The 14231-nt window shown below is 49.5% G+C and overlaps 2 protein-coding genes and 1 long non-coding RNA gene across 9 annotated transcripts in view; 1 reads left to right on the top strand and 2 right to left on the bottom strand.

Moving 5' to 3' along the window:
- SIRAL1 (SIR2 antiphage like 1) overlaps nucleotides 1–1515 on the bottom strand; it is a 46881-nt gene extending 45366 nt beyond the window's left edge. For 3 of the 7 annotated variants that reach the window (XM_024740736.1, XM_024740741.1, XM_024740742.1), the window contains exon 1: nucleotides 1277–1348. The gene's annotated coding sequence lies outside the window, so the exon portion shown is untranslated. Of the gene's footprint in view, nucleotides 1–294; nucleotides 317–684; nucleotides 834–1276; nucleotides 1349–1406 lie in introns of those variants that run through there. The other 4 variants (XM_024740737.1, XM_024740743.1, XM_024740740.1 and 1 more) reach the window with 4 other exon arrangements.
- On the top strand, nucleotides 1404–8127 carry RPUSD4 (RNA pseudouridine synthase D4). Its single transcript, XM_024740735.1, has 7 exons — nucleotides 1404–1645; nucleotides 2024–2189; nucleotides 3451–3652; nucleotides 4725–4818; nucleotides 4893–5037; nucleotides 6902–6999; nucleotides 7465–8127. Exons 1-7 carry the CDS (start codon nucleotides 1460–1462, stop codon nucleotides 7702–7704), a joined length of 1131 nt encoding a protein of 376 aa, XP_024596503.1. The 5' UTR covers nucleotides 1404–1459; the 3' UTR covers nucleotides 7705–8127.
- Nucleotides 3598–13582, bottom strand: LOC112396824 (uncharacterized). Its single transcript, XR_003002661.1, has 5 exons — nucleotides 13410–13582; nucleotides 12072–12277; nucleotides 10402–10523; nucleotides 4686–4912; nucleotides 3598–3729 (listed from the first exon to the last, which is right to left on the bottom strand). It is a non-coding gene; the product is annotated as an uncharacterized LOC112396824 (long non-coding RNA).
- Nucleotides 13583–14231: the final 649 nt, after the last annotated feature.

Below are 14231 nucleotides of genomic sequence, written 5' to 3'. Positions count from 1 at the left end.
ACAACAGTGGGAGGCCCGTGTACCCAAAAAAAAAAAAAAAAAAAAACAACCAGTGAACGAAGCACAGCCTTTCTAATGAGCACTCAGATTGCAGCTTCCTAGCTGATTTCCCAGTTATCAAAGCCCTCTCCTTTTCAATCTGTCCTGCATTCAAATGCCAGATTCATTTCCAGAATTCCACTTCCAAGGAGCCTCTCTCCTGCTCTAGCATCTTCAAAGACTCCCCCCTACTTACCACATCTAGTTCAAACCCTTCTTCCAGTTAAAAGTCTTCTATAGGCTAGCTCCACTTACCTGTTCAACTTTATCTCAAGCTCTACAGGGCTCCCTTCTGCCAATCCCTTTTAGAGGGGTAGGACGCAAACTTAACTCCACTACCTCCTCTAACTCCTCAGGCAGCCTTCATCCTAAGCAGTCTTAAAAACCGTTTCCTCTATCGTCAGCACAGATCCGTTAATTTCCTGAGATGTCGTCAGGGCTCGGCATCAGCTTTCTTCTTAATAAATGGCAGGTCTGTTCCCAGGTTCTTTTAACATTACTATCCCAACCAGATGTTCCTCTTCCCTGCCACCCCTTAGTGAAGTCCCAGGGTCTTGACTTAGTGAAGTCCCTGGCAGTTTGGGCATGGGAGTCCCAACACTGCACCTTGTAAGAGAAGGAGAGGGTCTGGAGCAAGTTACAAACCAGGGATGGAGAAAACGAAGGAAGTGGCAAAGGGAAGGGAAGATTCCTGCTCTGCACTTTGTCTTTTCTTTGGAAGCAGTGGGGGGAGGGACGGAGGAGACGCCACGAAATGAATTCTTGAAGAAGGCAGAAGAAACTCAAGGTGCTCCCTAGGAAGAAAATATGGACCCGTGGATAACGGAAGGGCTCCCCATCACCCCTGGGAGAGAAGGACTAGTTACAACGTGAAACAAAGAGGTTGGGAGTCAGGAGATGAGGGGTGGAGAGGCTTCAGAGATCCCGCGTCTCCGAAGGTCGAACGGTAAGGAAAAAAAAAGGACGCGAGGCGTCCCTCGAGGGATTGGCCGAACACCCGGGACGTGGCTGCCAAAACGGACGAGGTGGACGCCTCAGACGGCTCTGGGGCGAGTGTTCATGGGGCACGTTTCTCCCGGGGGCGGGGAGGCAGTTTTGAGTGGGGTCGTCTCTTAAAGGGAGAAACGGTTTCCCAAGATAGGGATCTCCGAGAACGGAAGCGCTGGGGACGCGGAAACGTTAAAGCGTTGAGGCACCGGCATTTCCCAGCCCCAACCCGGCTTCTCCACACACTCACCGCGTCTCCTCCGAACACAACCGCTCCAGTTGCAGCTACCGGCCAACGCAGCCGCACATAGCGCGCATCGCCCCCACGTGACTCGCCCGGGACCCCGCCCCGACCGCCCCACGTGACCCTCAGGGCCCACCTACTCCTTCCTCCCTCTAGTCCGTCTTCTGTGCGCGGGCTTAGCTCGGCAAGATGGCGGTTCCTAGCTGTAGTGCGCCTGGCGTCTGGGTCCGGGGTTCCTGGCAGCGTCTGGGGAATCTCTTCACTTTCGTCTCAAAGCCACTTTGTTCCGCTGCTGCTGCCTCTCGGCCCCTGGATGCCCAGCGATTAGCGGAGAGGCTTCGAGCCCAGAAACAGGAACAAAAGACGAAGAAGCCGGTGAGCCCAGAAGGACCACAACTCCCAAGAGGCAGTGCGCTCACTGGTTTCCCAGGCCGGGAGGGAGGTGGGAGGGTCCTCTGACACGTGTCAAGTAATCAATGTCGAGGACTTGTGGTGGGAGAACGGGGAGAAGGCGGAGTGGAGAGCTCAGAAGGGTGCGGTATCTTCCTGTGGGCTGGGTCTCTGGCTCCTGCCGACCCCGGCCCTAAGCACTACGTGGGTACAGGCGAGACACGCCCACCCCTGCGCTCAAATTACTCGGGGACGGGGCGAGTCTAATGCAAAAATACGGGCATTCCCTTCCCAAATTCTCACCCAGACTTACTGAAAGTCCTCCCCACCAGGCATTTACCGTCGCTCCTTCTCTCCCCGCAGGTGCCCACAAACCCTGTTCAAAGGAGAGTGCAAGAACTACTGCGGTTCACAGAGCAGCTGCAGCGCGTCCACCCCAACGTGCTTGCTAAGGCGCTGAGCCGAGGACTTATCCACCAGGACAAGGACCTTGTGGTCATCAATAAGCCCTACGGTCTCCCTGTGCATGGTAAGCAGCATGTGGGGAAGGGAGGCGGGCCGCTGCTGCTTTGTGCTACACGTAGGGGCAACTCTAACATTACTCGGGGGGCTCTCTGAAGCCTTGCTTTCAAAGTGATTAAACTTTTGTGGGGTACTGTCCTCTGTGAGGAACCAGTAAGGACGCAGAGATAAATAAGACAGTCCCCACCTTCCAAACATCTGGCAGCCAGCAGTGACTTATGGAATTTGCTGTGTGCAGACCTCCACCGAGGATTGCTATAGAGAAGGACAAAGGCTGTGTGGTTCCTGTCTTCAGATTATTTTCCGTCAGAACTGGGAAAGAGGACATAACATGTGTTGGTGTATACCTAACAAAACCCCAGGGTGCCTAGAACTTAATGGAAACCCTAATGTTTTTGAATAAATGTTAAATGTAGTCAGAGACAGCTAGGGTGAGTCAGGAAAGACTGATAGAAAAAAATGCATTTGTGGAAAGGGTTTTGCTGGGGGAATAGGCATATTTTAGCTAGAAGAACGAATGTTTTGGGGGGAGGTATGGAGAAGGTTGTACATGAAAACAACGAATTAAATCAGACATTGCCGAGTGCTTTGTATGGTTTTTTTCTCTCTTGATTCTTCCAGTAGCTTGCCTTTCCGTTCCCCAAGAGATAACTATTATCAAGATATTTACATTTTATAGATGAGAAAACTGAAAGTTGGAAAGAGTAAGTAATCTGTCCAAGGTCAATGGCTAGTTGTGAGGGTCCATAGGATGGAACCCAGGAATGTCTCACCCCAAAGCCCAGCCGCTCAGCTCTTCTGTAATGCCTCAGGAAGGCCTCATGGTCTTGCATTTCTCACTAGGGTTTACTTGGCAAATTCTCAAGCCTTTGTTTGTATAGTGAAATATCAGATCTCATCATTTTGGTTGCTAATTTTAGTGTGAGTACATAAATAGATTAAATATACATATATACACACACATATAGGTCTGAGGAGAAAGCCACCTGCTCTAGGATGGTGCTTTTTAAACTTTAATATGCATATGAGTCACTTGGGCCTTCTGTTAAAATGCAGATTTTGATTAATTAGTCTGGGTTGGAGGCCTGAGATTCCTTTCTAGCGAGCTCCCTGGGCAGACTGATATGTTTCTAGTCCCTGGACCACAATTCAGTAATAAGGCTCTAGAAAGCATTTACTGTTAATCCAGTAAGGACTGTTGTCCCAGGTAGAGGTCTTTGGTGAGATCTTTTCCTGGCCGCTCAAACCTCTGGCTTTTTCCTTCTTAGGTGGCCCTGGGGTCCGGCTCTGCATCAGTGATGTACTGCCTGTCCTGGCGAAGATGCTTCACGGCCACAAGGCAGAGCCCTTGCATCTGTGCCATCGGCTGGACAAGGAAACTACAGGCGTAATGGTGTTGGCTTGGGAAAAAGACGTGGCGCATCAAGTCCAAGAGTTGTTTAGAACCCGTCAGGTGACAAAGAAGTACTGGTATGAAGCCCATCGATAGCGGTCGAGGTGGTGTAGGCACCCTTCCATCTATTCATCCGTTCCTAGAGCAGGAACTCCTAGTAATAGAAGGCACTGTAGTCAGACGTGTGGGCATATAAAAATTATAGGAAACAGGTTTAGTGCTTAGAATATTAGAGTCTGGTGGCATAGTGGTTCCTAATTATGGCTGTACATAAAAATTATTAAAAATTGATTATATGAGTATACATGATTTCATTCCTTTGGTAAAATGTCAGACAACAACAGTAGTGTTAGGTCGTTAGAAAGGGTCAACTCATAGTTCCAACTCAGTGTAAGTATGAGAAAATGTGTCAGGTAGCAGCCTGAACTGCTACCAGTCTGCAGTGGGGTGTCCAGGGTGTGCAATGTTATATCTGGGCTTGTGACTCCTGGGCCAGTGTGTTAGGCCACCAAGTACCCAGGAGAGCTGACTGACTGACTGGAAGAGGCATGGACGTAAGGACAGATTAAAGAGTCTTCTGCCTGTCTGTGGTGTGATGGAGGGAAACCTCCAACAAGAGGGACTTACTGAGCTGTGGTTGGGATTCCTGTGACTTTTCTGAGCACAGTTCCTCTGTTTTATTGACCTGGCAAATAGGCAGGAGCGGTCCTGTGAAATTTTCACTCAATTCATTCATTTATTCATTTATTCCATATGCAGTTCGAACTTACCATCTTTTATTATTTAAAAAAGAAAAACAGGATACAAAACTGTATTACCCTAGTTTTACTTTAGGCTGTACATACTCATTTTTAAAGGCTGGATGAGTGACCGTGTTATTAATACAATCTTTTTCTTGTTTTTCTGTCTTTTCCCCAAATATTCTACAATCAGCACATATTAGTTTAGTTGTACAAAAGATAGGCTTATAAGGGTAGCGTCAAACTCTCAGGCTAAGCACTATACCAAGAGATCATTTGGGACCCTCTGATCTTAAGAACTGACCGCAGTAGTGCAGGAGGTCCAGAGTTAACACCTCTAAGTAGCCGATGCAAGGAGAGCCTCACTCACCTTTGTGGCTTAAGCAAGGGTCTGTGTGTGTCCCCTCAGGGCCATCACGATGCGCGTCCCGGTGCCCTCAGCGGGAGTCGTGGACATTCCCATCATTGAGAAGGAGGTGCAGGGCCAGGAACGACACCACAAGGTGGGTGAGTGCCTCCAGAGGGATGGGTTTGCTGCTCTTTCTTTGAAATTGTGTCCTGATTTCTTTGGCTCCAGATGACGCTGTCCCCGAGCTACTGCATGGACAATGGGAAGATAGTGAGGGTACGGACCAGCAGGAACGCACACCTGGCTGTGACTCAGTACCGGGTGCTGAGCAGCACCCTCTCCTCCGCCCTCTTGGAGCTCCAGCCTGTTACCGGTGAGGGTGCCAGTGTTCTGCAGTGGGTGGAGAAGCCCCACTGCCCCTCAGCTTCACCCAGGGCCTTGTGCCAGGCTCCGCCCCTCCCCTGAGCAGCTGGTATTATGGGGGCTGTGGGATTGCACCAGAGTGTGCTTCCAGTGCTGACCTGAGGCTGGGAGCGTCCATAGGGATGATTGTTAAAAACAGTAGGTAGGGGCTTCCCTGGTGGCGCAGTGGTTGAGAGTCCGCCTGCCGATACAGGGGACGTGGGTTCGTGCCCCGGTCCGGGAGGATCCCACGTGCCGCGGAGCGGCTGGGCCCGTGAGCCATGGCCGCTGAGCCTGCGTGTCCGGAGCCTGTGCCCCGCAACGGGAGAGGCCACAGCAGTGAGAGGCCCGCGTACCGCAAAAAAAAAAACACCAAAAAAAACAGTAGGTAGCAGAAGGATACAAATAGTTTGCTTTAGGCAGACTCCTACTCTTAATCAGTTTCCTGGGTGGGTGAGAAATATTCAGTTAAAATGATAGAATAAATCAATTCTTCCCTTCAAAAAATAATAAGTAAATAAATGGTTTGCTTATGTTTATTTAAAAATTTGCAAATTGATTCCTCAAAAAATGAAGCATAGGATTACCCTATGATCCAGCAATTCTGCTTCCTGTATATATGCAGAAGAATTGAAAACAGGGATTCAAAGAGATATTTGTACACCGGTGTTTATAGCAGCACTATTCACAATAGCCCAAAGGTGAAAACAACCTACATGTCCATCAACAGATGAGTGGAAAAACAGAATGTGGTACATCATGCAGTGGAATGTAATTCAACTTTAGAAAGGAAGGAAATTCTGACATGCTGCAGCATGGATAAACATTAAGACATTATGCTAAATGAAACACAAAAGGACACATACTGTATGATTCCATTTATATGAGATACCTAGAGTAGTCAGATTCATAGAGACAGATAATAGAGTAATGGTTACCAGGGGCTGGAGAGAGCAGGGGGCAGGGAGTTATTGTTAACTGGGTACGGAGTTTCAGTTGGGGGCAATGGAAAAGTTCTGGAGAGGGACTGTAGTAGTGATTGCACAACAATGTGAATGTACTCAGTGCCACCGAACTGCACTCTTAAAAGTGATTAAAATGGGACTTCCCTGGTGGCGCAGTGGTTAAGAATCCGCCTGCCAATGCAGGGGACACAGGTTCGAGCCCTGGTCCGGGAAGATCCCACATGCCGCAGAGCAACTAAGCCCATGCGCCACAACTACTGAGCCTGCGCTCTAGAGCCCGCGAGCCACAACTCCTGAGCCTGCGAGCCACAGCTACTGAAGCCCACACGCCTAGAGCCCGTGCTCTGTAATGAGAGAAGCCTCCACAATGAGAAGCCCGTGCACCGCAACGAAGAGTGGCCCCAGCTCGCCGCAACTAGAGAAAGAAGACCCAACGAAGCAACGAAGACCCAATGTAGCCAAAAATAAATAAATAAATTTATATTAAAAGAAAGGATTAAAATGGTAAATTTTAGGTACATTTTGCCACAGTAAAAAAAAAATGTACAAAGCAATACTATTTAGTGTTATACAACACAATTATTAAAAAAAAAAAAAAAAAAAGCATGGCAATGATAGACACCAAGTAGATAGCAGTGGTTATCTGTGGTGGAAAGAACTGTGGTGGTGAGGGGTACTTAGAGGCTTAACAGCATTTATAATGTTTATTTCCTAATAGCCTATTGTTTGTTATATTATTCTTTATACCTTATTGTAGTTGGGGCTTTGCCCGTTTTACTGTCCTTTGGTTTAATATGGTTAGAAGCAGATGCCACCAGTGGTATTGTTTCAATAGCTACTCCTAAGTTTCCTCCGTCTCTTTTTTTAAAGGAATAAAACATCAGCTTCGAGTTCACCTGTCTTTTGCATTGGATTGCCCGATCCTTGGTGACCACAAGTACTCAGACTGGAACAAGCTGGCCCCCCAGGTAATACACGTCTGACCCAATATGCAGCAGAATAAGGGGGAGAACTTATGCTTTCCCCTTGTTAAGCCCCTGAAGTGAGTCACAGCAAAGATGTGTTGATTGTCTTCCGACACAGTACCATGCTAGTTATCTAGCTTCTGGAGAAATTGAGAAGCAGTTAGGAGACTTTCTGAAGGCTCAAAGCAGGCTTTCATGCTACAGCGAAAGAGCCTTGGTGGGAACTTTGTTTTTTGCTGTTACAGCCCATTCTCTTGGAAAGCCAGAGAATTGGCCAAGGAGGGCTTCCCTGGTGTGATGGGTTTTCTCATACATGGGCTCTGAACTCTTCCTAGAAATGGCCCCAAAGCAGGCTGTCCATCACTGTGTCTTCTGGGAGTTAGTGAGGGGGCCCCTTGAGTGGAGGTCTTCTGCCCCCGCACACTGGAGCTGTTGGCCTTGCGCTCACGAGCTCTTTCCTCTGCACAGAAGCTGTCCGCCTGCATCCTGAAGAAGCTGGGGCTGCGGCAGTCCAAGGCCCGTCACATCCCCCTTCACCTGCATGCCTGCCAGCTGACTCTGCCTGCCCTGCAGGCCGGGAAGGAGGAACTCAACTTGGTCTGCAAGCCTCCTCGATATTTTGTCCATTCCCTGCGCCGTCTGGGCTTAAAGATGCCGAGTCGGGATCAAAATGGGGACGAGCAAGCCACACACTTAGGAGCACAGTGAAGACAGTTGGGCAGTTTGCCCTGAATTCTCTCTGTTTAAGGGACTCTGCTAACTTCTCACTTGGGACAGACTCCAGAAGAGCCAGGTGTGATGAGTTGAAGAAACAGCTGCTTCAGGGCTCTTACTGGGGACTAGTGTCTGTTTTTCGACACTGGCCACATGCTGGGAAAGCCAGCAGGCAGTCTCCCTGCTTCAGAGTGGAAGAGAGCTCAGGACCAGGAGAACTAAAGCACAGAATCTGTGATCAGGAACTGTTTTTACCCAACAATAAAGCTCTTGGTCTATCAGGAAAGTTCCTGTGGTTGGAGAGAACATAATGGTGGTCTAGCTCATAGAGATGCAGAAGCAGCTTCTGCTGTCCTCGTGGAGCTGCAGGATCTATCAGCAAAGCCTTCCTGCTTTATTTGTTCAGTCTCAGATTTTGTAGCCAGCGATCATAGACTACAAGGATTCCCTTCAGCCTCAGCTCGGGCCCCTTACTGTGCTAGTGACTATGGAGCCTGTGAAGGGGTGTTCAGTGAGCAAGCAAAGCAGGTGTAAATGGCAGGCAGGTAACAAAAACGAGTGGAACAAGCAGGGTGTAAGGCCATGGTGGGGAGCACCCACATGTCTAAAGAGGGCAGTTGTAAGCTCCAGCTGAGGGTTGCTCTGTGGGAACAGATTTTCTAACTTTTAAAATTATTTATTTATTTATTTGGCTATACCAGGTCTTAGTTGCGGCACGCGGGATCTTTGTTATGGCCGGCAGGATCTTTAGCTGTGGCATGCGAACTCTTAGTTGTGGCATGTGGGATCTAGTTCCCTGACCAGGGATCAAATCCGGGCCCACTGCATTGGAAGTGCAGAGTCTTAACCACTGGACCACCAGGGAAGTCCTAACTTTTTTCAGAGAGTCAGGAAACCCAGATATTTATGTGAAATCTCCCAGTATATTGCTAACTAAATCAGAATTTTAAAAAAAAACACTTGGATAGCCAAGCAGAACATATTTGTAGGTTGGATTTGGTCTGCAGGCTGCCTGTTTGCAATCTAAAGAATGGTGTAGGGCTTCCCTGGTGGCGCAGTGGCTGAGAGTCCGCCTGCCAATGCAGGGGTTACTGGTCCGTGCCCCAGTCCGGGAAGATCCCACATGCCGCGGAGCGGCTGGGCCCGTGAGCCATGGCCGCTGAGCCTGTGCGTCCGGAGCCTGTGCTCCGCAACGGGAGAGGCCACAACAGTGAGAGGCCCGCGTACCGCAAAAAAAAAAAAAAAAAAAAAAAGAATGATGTAGAAGTTTGAGGAAAGGGATCATCTTGAAAGTTCTGGATCAGTAGTTGACATTTTAGCTCCATGTAGCATCTGTCCTTTCTAGACTAGGGGATGGCTTTGATTAATCTGTAAATATGTGGTTGTGAGGGGGCTGCCGGTGTTTTGAATCTCCTTTGTTTTGGAAGCAAGCCTATCCTTGGGTCTCAGGGGGAGATGCTGAGCCGAGCACCCCGCGGGAGGAAGTTATCTCGGCCATCCAGCTAGCTCCCATCTTATTTCTTGCAACAGTACCATCTTGCAAACAAATACACCTCATGTTACTTTGGCTGAGCTGAGAAAACTCGGAGTGACAGCACAGTTGGGGAGAAGCCCCAGGAACAGTCGTTAGGTGTTCTCTCTGTGTTGATAATACAGCTTTCTAAAAACCCACTTTCCTGTTTCCATGATGCCTTTTACCATGCATGATGGATTGAACTTTAAAAGCACAGATGAAATAACTGTCCAGTAAGTCCCCTACATACGAACGAGTTCCGTTCTGAGAGCATGTTTGTAAGTCCAATTTGTTCGTAAGTCCAACAAAGTTAGCCTAGGTACCCAACTGACACAGTTGGTTATATAGTACTGTACTATAATAGGTTTAAAACACTTTTCACACAAATAATACATAAAAAATAAACATTTTAAATCTTACAGTCCAGTACCTTGAAATGTACAGTAGTATACAGTCCAACAGCCGGCATCCAGGGGCTGGCATCGAGTGAACAGGCAAGAAGGGTTACTGACTGGAGGAGGGAGAGGAGGCGGGAGGCGGTGGAGCTGAAGGATCGTCAGCAACAGGAGACGGAGGGCAAGCTGCAGTACCAGCTACATCACCACTGCTTTTACTCTTGCTTCCAGACATCTTGAGCTTGAAATAGACACTGCACTCCTCTCTTCAGTACTATACGGTAAAGTACACAGACGCACAGCCACTTACAGGGGATGCAGGCGTGTGACAATGTACGCCAGACACGTGAACTCACTTACGTGATTGGACATGCAGACGCACGTTCGCATCTTTGTAAGTTCGCAACTTGAAGGTTTGTATGTAGGGGACTTACTGTATTTGTTTCTGTAAGGCCTAAAACCGTTGGCTGTTGTTTCTGTTTCTAGTAAACCACGCTCCTCGAGATAAAGGTACAAGAACGTGACACTTGGAAAATACTGATAATTGACTTTGAATTGGGGAGGCAATTGAAGAAGACCCCTGGTTTTGTGAGTGAGTGGAGAAACCCCAGGAACCTGGGAACCGCCCCCAAAGGGACCAGGCAGTCCAGATGTAGGGCAGCCCGGGCTGCAGGTGTCGGCTGGAAGAGGTGGGACAGCACCAGCCTGCAGCAGTCTGCTCGCGGCATTCCCGACTGCTGGGCGGCTAGGGCAGGGCGCGGAGTGACAGTGCTCTCCCCTTACCTGTCTGTGGTTTCTAAGTCTTGCTGGGTATAGCAGTTATCCAGGATAATCTAAGAGAACTTTTATCCCAGGTTGGCGTGGCCTGGGAAGGTGGGCTACATCCAAGGGAGGCTGGAACATGCCTAAAATGAAATATTGGTTAGAGCCAGTGAAAAGTTTGGATTTGGTATTAAATCATATAATTAATAAGAAAGTAGTTTTTCATTCTTTTTATTAAAGTTCTACATGCACATGATCTTTTTAAAAATCAAGAATTAAAAGGCTTATAATGAAAAACCGTGTCCCTTGCCCATCTGGGCTTTTATTTTTAGCTTCCCCACAAATGCCCACTGTGAGCCTCTGGGAAGAGCCAGCTGCTTTGCTTAGGAGGCTGTAGGGCAGACTCACCCCAGCACTCCCCTCCTGCTGCTCGCCAGCTAGGTTTTTTCCAGGCTGGGCACCCGCCAGCCTGAGCCGGCAAGGTACTCTCCTCAATCATCACACCGTACCTTGTCTTTACATTTAGAACCCATCTCTCCTGCTCTGCCTCCTTGCTCGCTTTGATTCCGTACACTCCTCTCGCATCCCCTCACTTGATTCCCTTCCAGGCTCCTTGAAGGGCTCCGGCCTCAGGGCTCTGTCTGTGCATCCAGTTTCTCACCCAGGTGACCTGGCAGCTGAGCTGGATCGGCTTTGGAAACCTCCGCCTGTATGCTGCTGCCTCTAAATCTCTCTCTGACCTTGGTCTCTCCTGTGAGCTCCTGATCTCTATATCCATTTGCCCGTGGGCATCACCCCTTGAGATTCTCTACCGGCCCCCCAGATCGTGCTCACACCGCTCATCTTCTCTGTCCAGACCTGGTCGTCCTCTCCTGCTCTTGCCTTAGTTAAATGGTATCACCACTGTCCTGGGAATCACCCTCAACTCCTCTCTCACATCTGCCCCCAAATCCAGTTAGTCACCAAGTCCGCTCTCCTTCCCTCTAAACCCCTTCTCTGAATATGCACTTACGTCCTACTTCCCCAGGCACCAGTGTCAGCCTCCCCAGCCTTCAACCACGACGGGATAGAGGGGGAAGGTGGAGTGGCAGAGCCGGTAAGAAGTAGGGTCACAGGCAACCTGCTCGTCCCCACAGAAACCAAGCTCAGGGTGTGCTGGGACCATCCTGGGTCCCTGGGCTCTGGACAGTGGAGGGCTGGTGTAACTACGACAGAACACCGCAAAACACACCCCCATGTTTTCTCAGTCGGCTGCCCTTGGCGCTCTGGGCCACTTTTAGCTAGAGCTCCCAGTAGGATGTACAGACACGGCCTTCTGTCTGTGCTTGTGCGGAGCATGCCCTGTGGGTGCAGACACCTCTTCCCCCAGTGGGACGGACAGCACAGTGTACTTCCCACACCACCTGCCCAGAGTGAGGCCAGACTCCACAGGTTAAGGGCACGGTGCTGCACGGGACTCCTGTCCAGACACCAGCTGCAAGCCCGGGGGTTCCCAGGCCACCGCGCTTCCGACTAATCAAGGGGAGGAATGAGCTTTCCACGGCCCTCTTAGGGTCCCTGGCTGGGTCTAACAATTGAACTGACAGATTAACAGGAGAAAAGCATACAAATTTATTTGATAACAAGTTTTACGAGGCATGAGAGTTTTCATAAAGAAGTGAAGACCCAGAGAAACAGACCCAGAAAAATACCTGTGTATTTTCACGCTAGCTTTGATGAAGAGTGGCCCATCAGGGAGGAATGTGATGGGTTAGGGGGAGGAAGTAATTGTAGTAACTGGGGGAAGCTTCACAAGGCCTGTTAGTTAGGATTCTTCTTGGCGACTCAGTCTTTGGAGATACAGATGCTCCTTTTCTCCAGGTATGGGGAGGGCACCTCTCACATGAGGGTTTATGACCTGTTTCAGGGAAGAAGGGCAAGGAGAGGAGGAGGTCAAAATGAGTTTCCTGCTTCTGCTGTTTTCTCAAACTTCTTCAACTTAAAATATTCAAGGTGCCAGATTTTGGGGTAGCATGTCCTCAACCCCATCACCAAATAGCTAAAAATTCAGGGGTTCCTGCTACCTCCTCAAGCTCAATAATCTTCTAGAATGACTCCCAGAACTCAGGAAAGTGCTATACTTACTATTACAGGCTTATTACAGCAATAAAAGAATACAAATCAGGACCAGCCAAAAGAAGAGACTCATGGAGCAAAGTCTGGGAGGGTTCGAAATATGAAGCTACCATGGCCTCTCCCGGGGGAGTCAGAACGCATCACCCTCCTGGCACACGGATGTGTATTGCCAACCATAAAGGTCATGTAGCTTCAGTGCCTGGAGTTTTTACTGGGGTGTCATCATGTAGGCTTGATTGATTACATCACTGGCCACTAGTAATTGAACTCAATCCAACTCCCCTTTCCATCTCGGAGCCCGAACCCTCTAATCACAAGGTTGGTCTATTGACATGGCCTCCACCCTGACACGCCCCACGGGTTACACAAATTGTCAGGGCCCCACCGTGAGTAATGAAGACACTCCTATCATTCGAAGGATTTAGAGGCTTCCTTCCAGGAGCCAGGGACAAAAGCCAGGCAAATTCCTTACTATACAACTTTGTTTCCCCTCTGTACCCCCAGTTCCGAGTCATCTCTCCATGTCCTATATAGGGACCCCTTCACCTGTCTCCTTGGTGGCTGTCTGTATAGATGCCTCCATCAGCTGGGGCCTTAGGCTCCTCTTGGACCAGCGGTCTTGAGATATTTCTGTTCACTTCCTCTCTCGAACACCACGTGGTGCACTCTTACGTGCTACGATCCACAGCGTAGATTAAATCCCTGGGGTTTTCATCAGGGGTGATCACACAGTAGGGTGAATCTTCTTTTGGGGGGATTTTCTATGCTATGTGTTCACAGTTACAGTAAACATGTCCTAAATACACAGGTACCCCATGCCTTCCAGCCCACGTCAGTCCATACACGTGTGTACTCCACGCACACCACAAGTCCACGCTTCATATCACCTCCCTTTAACACTCCCCCCAACTCACCTCATTGCCACTCTTCACACCTGTGGGGCTCTTGACCTGCCGCTGCTCGCACTGTGGACTCCTCAGCGGGTGTGTGCAGACTGTCTTGTGGGAGCCAGACTGGGAGCGGGGAGACTGGTGAAGAGGCCCACGCCATGGCCCAGCTGACAAGTGACGGTGGCTGCACTAGAGTGGGGCCCTGGGCGCGCAGTAAACAGGCTCAAGATACAGCTGGGAAGGAGCATGGGTAGAGCTGATTAGGGGTTGACGTGGGTGGGGTAGGAGGAGCGTCTAGGGTGCCTCCCAGGGAGCCTGTCTGAGTGGTGGGGTAGATGAGGTGGGTTGACAATAAAAGGGGGAGGAAGAGGTTTGGGGTGGCCGTCCCAGTCCTATGTCAGTGCTGTTACACATCCACGCATCCAAGAGGGAGGAGCGGAGGGTGGCGGTTACCCCGTGTCCCCAGAGCACCGCAAGGTGTGCCCATCTTCATCATTCCACACTTATTACAGCGCGTCCTAACCATTACCTGTAATCATGTCTGCCTTCTCCCAGCCTGTGAGCTTCCCGGGGGCAGGCACCAGGGCTTTCATCTTTGTGTCTGGCCCCCAAGCCCTATATCTGTAAACCCTTGTAAAGTGGCTACTGAACAGAGAGGCAGCCCTAGGTCTGTGGTAGCTCTCAGGCTCTGGAGCCAGATGGGCTCTGGGTTCAAATGGCGCTGATATTTATTTGGTACGACCGTGGATAATTTATTTAACTTATCAGAGCTTCAGTTCATGCACCTTCAAAATGGGTATAATAATAGTACCTCTATGACACAGATATTTTAAGGATTAATTGAAA

Source organism: Neophocaena asiaeorientalis, unplaced genomic scaffold (assembly GCF_003031525.2).
Source record: "Neophocaena asiaeorientalis asiaeorientalis breed wild unplaced genomic scaffold, Neophocaena_asiaeorientalis_V1.1 scaffold308, whole genome shotgun sequence".
Taxonomy (NCBI): domain Eukaryota; kingdom Metazoa; phylum Chordata; class Mammalia; order Artiodactyla; family Phocoenidae; genus Neophocaena; species Neophocaena asiaeorientalis.
This window is presented reverse-complemented; position numbering and strand designations above follow the sequence as displayed.

What these genes read in the sequence shown, in the direction of transcription:
- RPUSD4 (XM_024740735.1), top strand. Translation starts at nt 1,460, where the DNA reads ATGGCGGTTCCTAGCTGTAGTGCGCCTGGCGTCTGGGTCCGGGGTTCC. An exon ending in AACAAAAGACGAAGAAGCCG is followed by an intron (nt 1,646 to 2,023) that starts GTGAGCCCAGAA and finishes CTCTCCCCGCAG; the next exon opens with GTGCCCACAAACCCTGTTCA. An exon ending in CAGGTGACAAAGAAGTACTG is followed by an intron (nt 3,653 to 4,724) that starts GTATGAAGCCCA and finishes GTGTCCCCTCAG; the next exon opens with GGCCATCACGATGCGCGTCC.